This window comes from Benincasa hispida, chromosome 3 (assembly GCF_027475165.1).
Source record: "Benincasa hispida cultivar pf3 chromosome 3, pf3_genome.v1.1, whole genome shotgun sequence".
In the NCBI taxonomy this organism is placed as follows: domain Eukaryota; kingdom Viridiplantae; phylum Streptophyta; class Magnoliopsida; order Cucurbitales; family Cucurbitaceae; genus Benincasa; species Benincasa hispida.
The window spans coordinates 41421959-41437835 of NC_143480.1; the positions used below are offsets into that span (position 1 = coordinate 41421959).

Consider the following 15877-nt stretch of genomic DNA (forward strand, 5'->3'; position numbering starts at 1 on the left):
TAAAAAGATTTTTTGGGCTGTAGGGGATCCTCTAAGTAATTGAAGACAGCTGGGATTTCAAAAGAGGAAATTAAAGGTGTGGTTGGTGGGATAAACGAGTGTGAAACCGTTGGACTTCCTTTGGGGTGAGTTGGATTTTCTATAGGTTCTCTCCTCATTAAAGGAACCTCCTTCTCTCTTCTTAATGACACTTCTACTTTCTCTTTCTTTTTGTTCACACCAAACCGGTTAGGGGATTGAACGGTTTCTGATTGGTCTTCACAAGACTTAACTTCCGGCGGGCTAACTCCTAATCCATCCATCTGAAAAACCACCGGAGCTGCCTCTTCTGATGGAGAAGTCCCCTGAATCACCATTTCCGGTTGATTGGTAGTTTTATCCGCTGTTTGGGACAAAGAAGCCCTTGAAAACAGAGGATTTCTAGAGAAATTCAATTGATTAACTGCTGACTTAAGAAAAGACCATTCTTCAAACTCATTTGAATTTATTGATCCTTCATCTATCAAAACTTGATTAAATCTAACCTTTTCTACCGGATTTGAGAGGTTCTTTTCATTAAAAAACTTCTTGGCCTTCTTTGGAGGGTCTAAGAACTCAATATCACCAAAATGTAGAAAAATGCTTCCCCTGTTTTCATCTGAAACTTCTAGAGTTGCTAATAAAAACCCACATAAATTCTTCTTGACTTGAATTCTAGCTTCTGCCACATTTAAGAGGTTTAAAGTTTCTATAGCAATAGCTTCTAATCCACCAAAATATGAACCTATTGCTTCGAAAATTTGCTTGCACCAAAACTCTAGTGGCAGATTTTTAATTGAAATCCAGCCTCCATAACCTTTAATTAACCTTGGGCGGCTGTGTAAAGTAGTGTTCCACCTTTCAAATTTTAGATGAAGCTGTCCAATCTTTTGCCACACTCCAGGATGTTCAATAAAATCTTCCAATTCCCCCTTTTCCAACTTTATTAAGCTGATTCCGCTGAAAGAGGATTGATGATAGTTTTAGAATTTGACCAAAGCTTTACTTCCTTTGAGACTTCCGACCATTCATTGAATTCACAAAACCGACTGACTACCCACAAATTGTTGAAATCTTCCTTGAGGACATCTGGGTTTTTTTAACCCAAAAATTGGTTTTGCTTTGTTTTTTAGTGATCTGAGGGGGCAGGGGAGTCTGTTTGTCTGAAAAGGCTGACTTATCCAAGGATTTTCTACCCCTTACTATGTCTGCATAGGAGTTTGGGACCGTGAGGGGGATTTTTATCACCTGACCAGCTTCAAATAAAGACAATGCATCACTTAACATGTTAGAGAAGGAATGCCAACCTGAATTAAGGGTTCCTGATGGAACATGGATGAAGAAACGTCATCCAACTGCAGGCCACACGACACATCTTAAAAACCATTTTGAGTAGACTCTGATCTTTAATATCTTGGTTACCCCGAATGCATCTTGACCGCTTTTGACAAAGAAGCTAGAGGTTGGAAGCTTCGAAAGGGCTGAAATGTTTTCCGCAAACCAAAGTAGCTGTGATTTTGCCAAGGAGGTTTGCTTCTTGGCTTCCACGTCTTCTATGATAACAGAACCAGCTTGGAGGAGGGCACAGAAATGGTTGTCATTAATCCTACAACTTATAACTTCGACGGCTGAATTAGACTTGGAAGGGAGGGCCGATAGGAGGGCCATGAGGAACGGATGTGAGAAGAGTCAAGGGGAAGACAAAGGACGGTGGAGAGTTTAGTCAGAGCTTGATCGGAGAGAGGGAGAGAGCACGGTGTTAGGTCGGAATGGGAAGCCGGAGAGAGGAGAAGGGAGAGAGGAGGGAGCATTTTCGTAATCTCTCACGGCTTTTAAAATGAGATATTTAGGAGTCTTTTCCCATTTGATGAGCAAGGATTGTGGATTGGCAGGTGAAGGCACCCAGTGCAAGTTTGAACATAACACTGTCTTTTGCTAACTTAAAAACTTACCTTTTCAAGCAATGTAGAGAGTGCCAAATATGTTTCTACTCAAGTAAAAGGATTTTTTGTTCTCTTTTGAAATGGGCAATTTCATCATTAATATGAATTTTATAAGATCCCCGATCCAAGGGAGTTACAGGAAAAACTCTCCTATTGGATAATATAGAGGAAAAAGCTAAGGCCAGCACAAGGTTCATTGGGAGGGTCGTGTACCGACTAAAGGCGAAGAGGATGAGGTGTCAAAGTTCTGCAGCGTATTCACAAGAAAGGAAAATATGGCTTTGGGATTCAGTACTATTTCTACATAGCAAACCATTCCTATTTCCAAAGAGTCTAGTCTAGAATGTGCTCGAGCCGAAAAGTAGATGTGAGGTTATAGGCCTTTCCAATCTTCAACGTCCACCTCTTGAAGACTTTTTTTTCTCAGAACAAAGGTCCTAATTTGCGCTTCTTCGTTCCATGTCTCCTTGACAGAAGCACACTTCCTTACAGAAAGTCGAACAGAGGGAAGGCCTCCACTAAAGGAATACAAAGCCAAGAGACTTTCCAAAAAAGGGTGCTTCCACCATCTCCCACTTGGTGTAAAAGCCTATCAAGTACCAGATTCAGATACTTAATAATTTACTTTTAAGGACCTTTTGGATTGGTAAAGGAAGATTTTCTCACATTTGTTGCAAAAGGTCCTTGGACTTCAAAGAGTATAAACCGTAACCTCTCTTATCTATGGGGTGCTGCAGCTTTTCCTAGTTAACAAGATGTTTTCCTTTGTTTTCCCCCGATCCTTTCCACAAAAAAGTTCTAAAAGACTTTACTAGGGCCTTTGAATTTTGTAGGCATCTCATACATGGACATAAAGTATACAGGGAGGTTAGAGTATGGTGACCTCCCCTCGAAATGAATGTGTTTTTTCCAAGAACCGAAACTTTGTTCCACTTTATCAATCAATGGATCCCAAAAAGATAATGATCTATGGTTGGCCTTTAAAGTGGCCCTAAGATAGGCATTAGGCCCAACTATCTTCTTTACAGCCAAACTCGGACGCCCAAAAACTCTAATTTGATGCTAAAATTTAGCCTAAATGTTTCCTCAAACACCCTCACAACGTTGAAGAGGTTATTTATGACTGTATCTTTGTTGGAGGAGAGGAGCATGGTATCGTCTGCAAAAAGAAAGGAGGTGGTGAATGCTCAATGATCTATTGGCCTAAGTGAAAACCTTCAATGAACTTTATATTTGTTGCATATTCCATAAGCCTGCTGAAAAGGGAAAGGGTCCCTCTGGCAGAGGCCCCTAGTTGCAAAGATCTTACCCTATGTGCCCTGTTGATGATGATGGATAAATTTGCTAAAGATATACAGTCGAAAATCCACTTCCTCCAAGTGATTCCAATTCCCTTAACCATGAGAATTTCATCCAGAAAAGTCCAATCGACCTTATCAAAGGCTTCCTCCATATCCAACTAAATCACAACTCCTTTTTTTCTTTTTTTGAGACCATTCTTTGGGAATGAGAGAGACATCAAGAATTTCCAAGCAAATTGTTGCTCGATGAAAGTGCTTGAGATAACTTTCTTCAGCCTATAAGACAAAACCCTTATGATGATCGTGTCGGTCCGGTTCGTTTTTCGATTTGAAAACTGAACCGAATATATATATATATATATATATATATATATATTATATGGGTTGTGTGTGTATAACCGAAAACCAAAAACTGAATTGAATGTTTGCAGTTCAATTCGCGGATCAAACAAACAGTTCAATTCGGTTTAGTATGTATCCAAACCAAACCGTGAACATTCCTAAGACAAATGTAGGTCTCATTTTATTATATACCATTCTTGAAAAATTTTGGAACACTCATGATATTGCCTTTGAAGATGATCCAAAATCTTCTATAGAGTTTTACAATGTAGCCATCCCATCCTGGGTCTTGTTGGACTCAAGTTTTGCATCACTTACCGGATTTCTTCTTCAGTGAAATCTTTTTCGAAATCACTTGCTTGTTGAGGGAATTTGGGTCCCAATTTCGAGGGTGAGGGAGGACCTGAACACCATCCTTTTTGGCATACAATAAATTGAAGTTTAGAAGATCCTCTTCGATGCCCTTATCATAAAGGTGGCTTTTTTTCCTCATCATAAACAAGGTTTTCACCATCCCTGATAAGATCTATGTGATGGTGTTCTTTCTTCTTTTTGTTGCAACCACACAATAACATATATATACATATATGATAACCTTGCAAAACATCTCTCCCATCTAGTCCCATTAACCCCCCAACACCTGCAAACAAGCCTTCTACCTTTCCCCTTCAATCTACTTCACCACTAAACTCCACAGCCCCTATACCCTCACCACCTTAGGATTACGCAACCATTCACAACACGGTTTCTCCCACAAACATCAACAACATCAGGGTTCTGCCCATCTCTACATGCCCTTATCCTTCACCACCTGTGGACTACCCAACCATTCATAACCCAGTTTCATCTTCGATCATCATCAACTATGTGCTACCCACTACTATCAAGAAAACTATCTTTTGACCTGGTACAAAACACTCCACATCCATCATAGCTCTTCCTCCCGACACTGATTCGGAAGCTTATCTTTCTAGCCCCATGCCTTACTTGCCTCATGCTCTACATGAACACCCGGAAGACGATTGGTATGATTTTTTTCCCTCCAACAAGGTTTGATCTTTCAACCAAGCTCCTCATTTGATGACATTGGCTCCATGGTTTACAGAACTTGACCTTTACATAAAGGTGATCCCAGCTCGAAAGCATCCTAACCGATTATCAACCAACAAAGGGGTGGAGAGAACTACAAAATCTAGAAAGCTCTATATCGTATGAGAAAAAAGCTGAAGATTTTCTTAGAGAAGGGTTGTTATCAACTTGATTCCACTTATTTGTTTCCGCATTGTTAGTCTTTGAAAGAGGCTGTTTGGAACCAGTTTTTATGGGTAGGCCTTATTCTTTTTGGATGTGCTTCACCTTAGAGATCCTTAGAGCTTTTGTTTTGGGCCCTCTGCTTTAATGTTTTTATCCACACATATTTGGTTGTACATCATCATCTTTTCTTCTTGTGTTCATGTATTCTTTTTTGGATGTAATTATTCTCTCTCATTTGGGCTTCATCTATTTTTTTGGTGAATCTCTTTATTGTACTCTTTGGAGTATTTCATTCATCAATGAAATGTTTATTACAAAAAGAAAAATGATAACCTTGCAAAATCCGAGTTTACCAAGGAACTTCACCTGGCTAATTTTCTGGCTCTTTAAATCATTGTTTCAAAGAAAAAGAAAAGTAATGTATCAATAATAATAATGATGATAATAAATTTAAAAAGGAGAGAGAGATAAAGTTTTGTGGATTCCTGGTGTGGACATTCTTTGGAGCTGCTGATTGGAAAGGAACCAAAGAACACTTCAAGATAAACTTATTGATTGCAAAAGCTTTTGCAGTAATGTACAGCTAATTGTCTCTTGGTGGTGTTATAAAAATATGAAATTCTTTTGTAATTGCCTTATTCCCACAATCCTTCAAGATTCGAAGGCTCTTGTGTGGTTAGTTTTATGGGAGGGGGATCTCTCTTCCCCTTCCCTTTAGGTTGTCATGAGGTTCTTTTTTTAATACATCCTATCAAAAAAAACAAAAAACAAAAAAGGCAAACGATAGTGGAGTTCAATTTTTTGCCTAAAGGAAAGCCAAGATAAAAAGGAAGGCAGTCAGTTCAAAGCGTAAAGGTTTGTCCAAGCTTTCCACGAATCTTCTAGCATCATATAGACCAATTACAGGCTGTAGCTGGGTTTTCCAGATTAACTGACAGACTCACCACTGGTTCACAAGAGTTCAAGCATCTCCATAGCCGCCTAATCATTATAACCAAAAGAGACGAGACTAATTTAGGCCTTGTCCCTATCTCTACTAGAATAAAACCTAAATAGCTTTCTTTAATCTTCATACAAGCCTCCACCACATCAATTTGAATCCTAATCTTTATGCATGAACATTTGCCAATCATTCAATAATAAACGTCGGCAATAGGTTGCTCCAAGACAATATTTAATATGAACATGACACTAATACAAGGACAAATGTCAAAAGCATCTGTAAAGAAAAATCAATAACATCGATGCAGGTACCATCTGTTAGACAATTGGAGACTCTGGGGCACAGTGCCAATTACATACGGAATATATTCAACAATACATAGACAACAATTTTATACAGCAGGACACTAAAACGTAAATGGTAGCTGTTCCAAACCCAAAATTAATGCAAGCTAATGAAGAAATTATCCACTAACAAAAGATTATAGAAAACAACAAATATATCTTCCAGCATACCTGAACAGGCGCAGGTCTACATGCCATCATCCCCAACTTGTTATTAGCAGTATGGCCAGTAAGTTCCACCAAGATATCAACTTTGTCTTCCCTGACCATGCTTGCAACCTTTTTTTCATCAATTCCATATATATCCCTCCAAACCCCACCTTGTTTTAAGACCTTGTCCCTAAACCTAATAGTTTTTGCATCTGCCTGTAAAATCAGATGAAACGGTCGGTATTGCAACTGGAGCAGTGAAAAATAGCAGGTCAAATGGACCATTTTTCTTGTATAAACTTACAGGAAACAAAAATGGAAAGATACGTAACATTAATGATACTCAACAGAATTATTACCAATATGTAGATTGTAGAATTAATGTAATTAAAAGAGACAGGTCTAGGAGGGTTATTAAACTTCAAGTCCAGTTAATGAGAATTTTAAATGTACAAACATTAGAGGTTGGCAATCATGGCTAAGTTTACAAGAAAAGAAATTGAAAGAATCTGAACTGGTAAGCTTGGTGATATTACTGATTCAGCTTGATAGGCTTTGGAATGTCAAGAAAAATTACTTTTAGTACCAGTAACATAGTAGGGGAAATGCTTTGATATAAAAAAATATATATGATGCAAAGTGACAAAAAAAAAAAACAAAAGTTACATATAATCAAGCGTTTTAAAAAAACTTGCAACGCTGTAACTGTATACCTTCACAACAGCTGAATAGACCACAACTTTGTAATTTGCATAATCATGATGAACTAGAGGGGCTTCAACGAAATATGACACTGAATGAGTAAAATAATCGGGAGACACATAGCCAATAACAAGTGGACGCTCAGGATCTTTAGGGTTATCCCATGACGTATACTGTGGATACAGCCTCATAAATCGCCTGCCCCAATCCCTATATAATTACCAATAAGCCTAGTTAACTATAGGACATCGAGTTAACATCAAAGCTACAGAAAAAAATTTGACATCAACATGTTAGTGCCAATTCTTCTTTTGTATCATTTGTCACTCAATCAAGGTATTGTTTGTAATTATTAACAGATAGAATTCTTCTTTTGTATTCACTTCACCGTAATTCATATCAATGAAATTAATTGTGATTCCAATACAAATAAAATTATAATAATATTTTAAAGAGAAAAAAAACATTGACTTTCTTTGTAATAAAGACAACTGACCTTCCATAATGGTATGATATTTTCCACTTTGGGCATGAGCCCTTATGAATTTGCATGTGGATTCACTCAAACAAACTTTGATTTGTTTTAGGAATATTAAGAAGATTAAAAAAACAATAAAAATAAAAGAAAACCAAGTTGATGCATGCACTAAAGATTGGTAATGTAGGGGTTTTAGGATAAAGGAACCATCTGGAACCTGTGAGCCTCATAAAGTTTATCTTCATGCCCTTCATCAATGTAGTTCAAAGCAAGCAATCGGTTCTGTGTGAACAAGAAATGAAAATGTAAGAAATTGTTGTTTAAGGAAGCAAGTACAGAATTAGAAAACAGAAAATTTTATTCATGGACTAATGATCATAATACAATATGTCCTTTGCAATAAATGGAAATAAAAAATAAGAAAGGTGGACTCCAAACAACTAATCGATGCAGTCTTTCTGACTGCAGTTTTGCTTCAGGAGGATAAATCAGCCTTTCTAGAATGAGAAGCAAACTCTTTGCCAGACTTTCAAAAACCTTCTAAAATAGTGCCCTTTTAATGGCTACGTATAAGTGTAAATGCTTACATCCATTTTCCGATGATAGTATTACTATTACCTTACCTTTTGCCAAGTGGATAACTTTTTTGAAACTCCAACTTTGGGCTCTTGGGTTTATTCATTATGAAAAATTTGTCTCTTTCTTCTAAAAAATTAGTATAACGTTGTGTACAAGGAACCACATTCACCCTTCTCTTTCCACATCAACTTATGATTGGATTCTTGTACAGTTCACAGCCTCAGATCTATTGTAATTACTCCACCTTCCTTGTTAACTTAGATTGGAAGCTTTTTTTTTTTTTTTTTTGTAAGTTTGAAGGGTAAGGGACTTCTGGCCCCGTTAGGCTTTCTTTTTCATCTTTTGGAATGAAAGGTTTTCTGTTTCTTATGAATGGGGGGGGGGGGGGGGGGGGGGGGAGGGAGAAACCCAGCTCCAGGTTGTGAGATAATTGTGCAGGAAAAGGGGAAATGCGTGAGGGAAGTAATGAGAGGAATATAGAGAGAACTGAATGAAAAACACCAGGAGACACCAAACACCAAACTTTTCCGTCTCTGCAGAGTCGTAGACAGTAACCAAAATACAAGAAAAACTTTGAAAGACGGACTAAGGCACAAGCCAACTCTAAAAGGATTTTTTAAAAAAACAAGGACATAAGACTCACAAGATACCCAATTGGCACTACAAAATGAATAAAGAACTACCTGGCCAGCATTCCGGGAATCAGGGTCTATTTTAAGGCAACGCTCATAAGCATCAACCGCCATGGAAATATTCCCAGCATCCCTATGCAAAACTCCTGCACCCAAATAATCAAATGGTCATTTTTTCTGAATAGATCTGTCAATCTTTCAAAAAGAAATAATCTTAATTCTTATATAAAAAATAAAATAAAATAAACTAAATAATTGTAATCTAGACTATATATCAACGGGCTACAAGAAGAAAAATTATCTAGCTGCATTTTCCTTTTCTTTTCTTTTAATAATTAAACTACTACAATATTTTCATTCATTCAATGAACAGTTTCGTTTCTTGTTAAAAAATTCAACTACTACAACTATTTCCTTAACTTTTTATACCACTTTATCCTGTTTTAGTCAAGCTTTGCCTTGATTTCCTTAAATCAAATAAATATCATTTTTCTATACAAATTAATTAAATAGTGTTTGGAATGACACTAAACAATAAAATGCAGTAGGCAGCAGAAAAAGTGTTGAGGTGGCTAAAGATTCAGCTAGAACATGTTTCTTCCTCATTCACATTACATATAATAAGAAATATTTTACACAATTGAGAGCATTATTAAATCGTTTAGCATTATCGATGAACTAAAATGATAGATCTTCAAGCTTGGAATACTTTTCAGTAACTATTAAGAAAGGAAAAACTGCCAATACTATATAAAATATATAATTCATAAACATGTGGAATGCATGCGAGTCAAATGAATAATATTACTATAATAAGTCGTATAGTCCCACGTGAAAACCTAAATTAATGATATAAAAAAAATCACAATCGCAATAAAGCAAATTACTAGACCTAATCACAATAAATGAGGATGGAAAGTTTCAGCACACTGACGTCACAGAGCTGCACATTTTACACGTGTGCATTCAAGAATTAAATTGTACATTCCAGAGAAAAAGTTCAGAAGGGACCTAAGTTATTGTAAGCTTCTGCATAAGTTGGATTGGCAAGAATAGCTTTTTCAATCATGCTTGCTGCAGCATCCATTTTCCCCTGATTGTAATTGTAATTTTATGAATTTAGCATCCCAAGTAAAAGTTCACTTAAAATGCTACTATCAGTCAAGAGTTAGTACAAGCACCTGGACCGTGTAGACAACACCAAGATTGTTCAAGGACTGAGAAAAGTTGGGTTTTATTGATAAGGCAAGCTGAAAAGAAAAACACAAAAATGATAGAAAATCCACAATGTCAACATTTCAAAAAGTCATATAGAAGAAAGAAGAAATCAAGTGGATAACTAGGGAAAGAAGTAACCCTACTTGATAACATTCTACCGCTTTGTCCAGGTTGTCCTGATCCTTATATATAACCCCTAAATTATTACATGCCTCCGCACAATGAGGATTGAAATGGAAAGCTAGCTCATAGAAAACAATAGCCTGCAGAGCCAAAGAGATTAAAAAGTTCACAAGATTTTCAATTAACATAAATAATTAAAGAATGAGGGGGTGAGCGGAAGAGAGAGAGATAATCGTTGGAAAGAACATGCATATCTGCATTCAAAAGAAACACTAGGGAGGGAAACAAAAGGAACTTGTCCTCCACAAGAACTAACCATGTCAAACTTAAGCATTTCACCATATGCAACCCCAAGATTGTACATAGCATCAGCATAATGCCAATTGTAATACAGAGCTCTCTTATAATATGCTACACCCTGGTTAATATCTCCCTCCAGTTTAACCTGAATACAAAATTATATTCATAATCAGAAACCCTCGACAAAATCTCAGGGGAAATTTTAAAATATAAATTACTTTTTTAAAATAAATGGAACTGGTAGTTCTAGAGCCTGTTCTAACTCCTAAATGGAACTGGTAGTTCTAGAGCCTGTTCTAACTCCTAAATGGAACTGGTAGTTCTAGAGCCTGTTCTAACTCCTAATATAGAGAAAGAAGATGGAAAAGGACCAAAAAAAATTGATTTCCTAGAGCCTGTTCTAACTCCTAATACGAAACAACTTATTGTGGACCTATTCAAGTTCATCAACTTTGTCCACAGATTTTTATTTTTGGATTAGCAACCAAATCACTTGTCGCATACTGATAATTGCATCTCTCTCTCTCTCTCTCTCTCTCTCTCTCTCTCTCTCATTGAAGTAAGAATAGAAAGGATAAGAACATTTGCTAAGAAGACAACCTTTGTTCCTAAATCTGTCAAGGCAATTGCCATATTATTCTTTGCAATCTCAAAATTTGGTGAAACAGCTAGGCACCTGACACCACAGACCAACCAATCAGAAAGATATATGATCAGCATTAATCAAACACAAATACCTGAGATCTGAGAAAAAATTAAACAAAGAAATAACAGAGGGAAATCAACGACAGCACCAAACAACTGAAAGGGTAAGGCTACCTATCATAACAGGCAATAGCTGACTCTAAGTCCCCACGGTTTTTATATATTACACCCATGTTGCAATATGCTTCAGCATACATGGGTCTCTCTAATGCAGCCTTCTCATAGCAATTAAGGGCTGTGTCATACTGCATCATCTCAGAATAGACAACGCCAAGATTATAATATGCAGGCTGCAGTTGCATAGGAAGTAAAGGTATAAGAACATAGCTTTATGCAGGGTCAATTTAAAAGGTAGACGGCCAGAAGTAAGAATAAGATGAGTTGTAAGATTACAGCATAGTGTGGATCTATTTTGAGGGCTTCATAGTACTTCTGAATTCCATCTTGACTGTTACCATTGAGTTTTAAGCTGGTCCCAAGGTCAGTCAAAACAACTGCTAGGCATTCAGCAGCTGGTCTGTAAGAAGGGTCTGCTCTCAAAGCCTTTTGATACGACTGTCCAAAGCAAGTGAATCAAGAATTCGCAACAAAATTAACGTATAATTTTTTTTGGGAGGAAAATTAACACAAATTTTGCAAAAGAAAAAACATAATTAGCATAAAACATAAGCAAACAGTTGGGATAAAGTATAAAGTATAAAGGCCTGCAACAGATAAAATGATGTAGTTTATTTGTAACTTTCTGGTTGTAGCCGTTGGGTGGGTGTTATTTGTTTGTTATCATTCTGTATCAGTCCTTTGATTAAGGATTGTAATTTGTAGCTGGTTATTAGTTACCGTGTTGTAACTTAGTGTTTTTCTGTTTTGTTTTATGTTCATCTCAAGAGGTCAGTATTATAAGCTGGTTTATTGTACTTCTTGTGTGGTTTATTGGGTCTTTGTATCTGTTTCTTGGCAAAGTCTTTCCAGCTTGATTATAATTCTGATGTAGGTGTATTTCTTGTGTGGTTTCTTGGGTCGTTGTGTCTGTTTCTTCATTGGTCTTTGTCAAGTTCTTTGCAATTGTTCAAATGTTGTTTTACTCAAGTTAAAGTTTAGATCTTCAGATTCGCCCATTTGGTTTGTTATTGTTATTGCTTGGTAAAGGCTACTGTTCAGCCTATCTTTTTTTTTTTTTTTTTTTAATAGGAAACAAACAAGTATATTCATCAAACAAAGAAAGGAGAACCTAAGGGCAAGGGGATGAGGGGACCCCTCCCTGGAGGACTAATACAGGAGGGTCTTCCAATTGTTAAAGTTCATCAAAAGGCTATAATTACAAAAGAATTTGGTGTAATTAGTGCACCACCAAGAGGCAAGAGGCCATATGTTGAACACAAGTCCAAAAAGAATCAAAAGAAGAAAACTTGTCTTTAAAAATTCTACTATTTCTTTCATTCCAAAGACACCAAAGAAGAGCCCGAGTGGCACATCTCCAAAGAATCTTCCCTTTAACACTAAAAGCATGGCTGTCAAGACCTTCCAGAAGCCAGACATCAACCTTTTTCGGAAGACAGCAATTCCACCCAAAATGCTAAAAACATTGGACCACCCCTTGGAAGCATAATCACAGTGTAAGAAAAGATGGTCCAAATACTCCTCGTCTCTCATACAAAGGCTACAGATAGAGGGGGGGAGAGAGCTCATTTTAAGCTTCCTTTGCAAATTGTCATGAGTATTGAGACTATCAATATGTGTATTCACAAGCTATTGTGGCTAATTGAAAATCAATATAAGAAAAGCTAGTTGGATGACCTAATAGGCTAGTTTAATTAGACCACCACCTGGAAAATTTTAAATCTCTATAGTGGTTTTTCAAGGCTAATCTGCATTCCATTCTTATTTCTTCTCAAAGTCATCACTAATGCATAAACAAAAGGACTCCCATTTTTAAACACCGCCAATAGGATGGAGAGGCAATTATAAAAGCATTGAGAGAAGTTTCCATCGGTCCTTTCACTTGGTCTCAAGATGGAGAGCTGGTTCTATATTCCGGGGGCCTTCACCTTTCCGCTTTTGTAATAGTTGGTTGCTCAATAAGGACTGTTGATTGGAAACATTTTTGAGTTGGTAGCTTTCATGGATGGGTTGGTTTTGTTATTAGTTCTAATCTGAGAAGCTTGAAGAATGTTCTTAAATCAGGGCAGATTGATTTTGAAGAAATAAGAAGAAAAGAGAAGAGGGTCTTTTAGAGGAAATTGACAATAAGTTGTGCCTGCTGAAAATTCCGGGTCTTCTTCAATTATATCAGATTTGAGAGTATTTTTTAAAGCTAAATTGTTGACTACGTGGTCTCAAAGCTAGTTAGTGGATATTGAAGTTCTCCGAGGAGAAAAGCATGGAATATGGAGAGATGATATTCAACTTTACTCCAACATTAGCATTTAGTTATTGACTTTACCGAGGCATAATTAGGTACTATTCTGAGAATTGTGGTGGATCCGGCCATGTTTTTCAAGCCACATTTGATATGGTCCTTTGCTAGAGTTGTACGTAAGATGTATTATTCTTTTAGATTGTTGAGATGTATTCTTCTTTTAGATTGTTGAGATATATTGCTCTTTTTGGATTGATTCGAAAGTTATACAGCTTGTATGGATTTGATGTGGGTGCTTTGGGGGTGTCAACCTTGTTGAGATTCCCGGGTGCACCTCCTAATCCTTAGGTTCTTTTTGTTTTTTTGCATCTTTCTATTATACTTTTAGCATTAGTCTCATGTCATTATTTCAATGAAGAGGCTACTTTCCATTTAAAAAAAAAAAGCATTGAGAGAAGTCAAAGGAACTGAACTGACTAAACATCGCAACAAATCAAAGTGCAATAACGCACCATATAAGAGTATCAAATCAAAAAAATATACATGTTAACATGCAAGCAGCCTTCTCTAATCTCTAAAAGAACACACCAATAAGCCATTCGAGCTCCAGATCTGTCCATGACAAATCAATTACTACAAAAGAATTTCCGAAGTATGCATGTAAGAACGTGGTAATTTTGTGAATATAAAGCCAGGAATGAAGGAATGAAGGAATTGACACTTGAATTATAGCTTAGCAAGTAATAATGGACTTAAGGGAAATCAGGTGCCGCATATAGGCTTCAAATGAACTATATTTTATATCTCTAACATGGGGTGTTAAGTTTTGTAACTTACAGATGTTAAGTTTCAAAGCATACCTCAGCAGCCTCCACAAGACGACCTTCCTCCTTGTATAGAATACCACAATGTGTGAACGCACATGCATTTTGTGGATCCAACCTGATGGCTTCTCCAAAACTTTCAAACGCAGGCTTGATCATGTTCTGCATCTGTAGGCATATTCCTTTGCCAATATGAGCTTCCAAGTTATCACCATCTTTCTCTAATACTTTCTCGTAAAGGACAAGAGCATCAGCAAATTTGTTTCTTGATCGAAGAATGTTGGCAAAGAAGAGACCATCCTTGCCTTCAACCTTCTTCTCTGCTGAATCAATACTCACTAGAGATGAACTCGTTTTGGAGGAAGACTGTGCAACTTGCAAGAAACCATTTTCTCTCACAGGGACTATCTCCTTTCCACTACTATTGTCTTTTTCGGTCCAATCCATTTATGCCCAACAGCAACCTTAGATTACAATATCAACAATGACCATTGGTACTAAACTCCGTCATTGATGCCTCCAAAACCAACTTAGCAACAGACCCTAGTATGGCTCTAAGATAGAACCCACTCCACCAAATCAGAAGCTTCTTCAGCCTAACCTATCACAGAAAACACACCTCGAACCCTATTATTCGATTGCAATCATAAAAACCACCAAAACCCAATAGCCAGAAACAAAATTCACTACACACTGGAATAAAACCCCAAAAACCTTAAACCCAAATAATAACTAATCAAACAAACAGCAAAGCAATACAGAAAAAATAAAACAAAGAAAAGGGTCGATCAATAATAAACAAATCAATACGAACGAGTCAAAAAAGAGTTGGAGCTTACACGAAATGTTCAATCTTCCTCCTCCGAGTTCTATATTATGAACCCCAGTTAAACATTGACAGCAAAGAACAAGGACTGGTAGACTAATCCACTGATAACGGAAGCTGCTTAAAAGCCCCCCCTTCCGTCAAGCCCACTGATAGAATCAACAAAATGAAGAAGTGGGTAAAGAAGAGGAAGGAAAAGGCAACGCCAGTAACCGAAGAAAAGCGAGAGAGAGAGAGCTGGGTCTGTGATGAAAATGGCGAAGGAAAGGAGCCAGCCGAGAAGTAGCGAGGTCTCTGCTCTGCTGCTCTGCTTCTCTGCTACTCTCTCTCTCTCCGTAAAGGCGAATGATGATTCGATATTGCCCCAAAACCCCAAAAATCCGTCGGTTAATTGAAAAACTTTAGAAACTTCTTCTTAATAACATCCAAACCAACAGATTAAGAGAAATTAGGGAATTGGATATGATATGGCTTTTGGCTGTGTTCTACTACTCGTTCGCCGATAATTTTGCAATTCACGCCCACGCCCATCTCCATTTCCCTTTATCTATGTTTACAAAATCATGATCGTCTTGCTTTCTTTTTAAATTTTAGTTTTAATATTGTTTTGTTTTTCCACAATTTAAGAAATGATCTTTATTTTTATTTTTATTTTTTTAAAAAAATAATGATAAATTGTGGATTATGGTTTTAAATAACAAAACTGCTAAAAATATTTTTAATTATAGTAAAATACTACTACATATTTATCATTGATAGACAGTAATATTTTGTTACATTTGTAAATAAGTTGACTTATTTTCTTATATTTGAAAATAACCCAACAAACATTAGGTTAA

General features: G+C 36.8%; 1 protein-coding gene across 2 annotated transcripts in view; it reads right to left on the reverse strand.

The window, feature by feature from the left end:
• Window positions 1–15634, reverse strand: part of SPY (Tetratricopeptide repeat (TPR)-like superfamily protein) — a 28233-nt gene extending 12599 nt beyond the window's left edge. Inside the window, exons 1-13 of one of the 2 annotated variants that reach the window (XM_039025033.2) lie at window positions 15052–15634; window positions 14249–14808; window positions 11426–11587; window positions 11147–11322; window positions 10928–11003; window positions 10344–10472; window positions 10048–10167; window positions 9868–9936; window positions 9698–9779; window positions 8738–8832; window positions 7693–7757; window positions 7009–7207; window positions 6317–6511 (exon numbers count right to left, since the gene is read on the reverse strand). In XM_039025033.2, the coding sequence (XP_038880961.1) occupies window positions 6317–6511; window positions 7009–7207; window positions 7693–7757; window positions 8738–8832; window positions 9698–9779; window positions 9868–9936; window positions 10048–10167; window positions 10344–10472; window positions 10928–11003; window positions 11147–11322; window positions 11426–11587; window positions 14249–14659 (1779 nt within the window). In that variant the 5' untranslated portion in view covers window positions 14660–14808; window positions 15052–15634. Of the gene's footprint in view, window positions 1–6316; window positions 6512–7008; window positions 7208–7692; window positions 7758–8737; window positions 8833–9697; window positions 9780–9867; window positions 9937–10047; window positions 10168–10343; window positions 10473–10927; window positions 11004–11146; window positions 11323–11425; window positions 11588–14248; window positions 14814–15051 lie in introns of both variants that reach the window. The other variant, XM_039025031.2, reaches the window with a different exon arrangement.
• Between the last annotated feature and the right edge of the window lie 243 nt (window positions 15635–15877).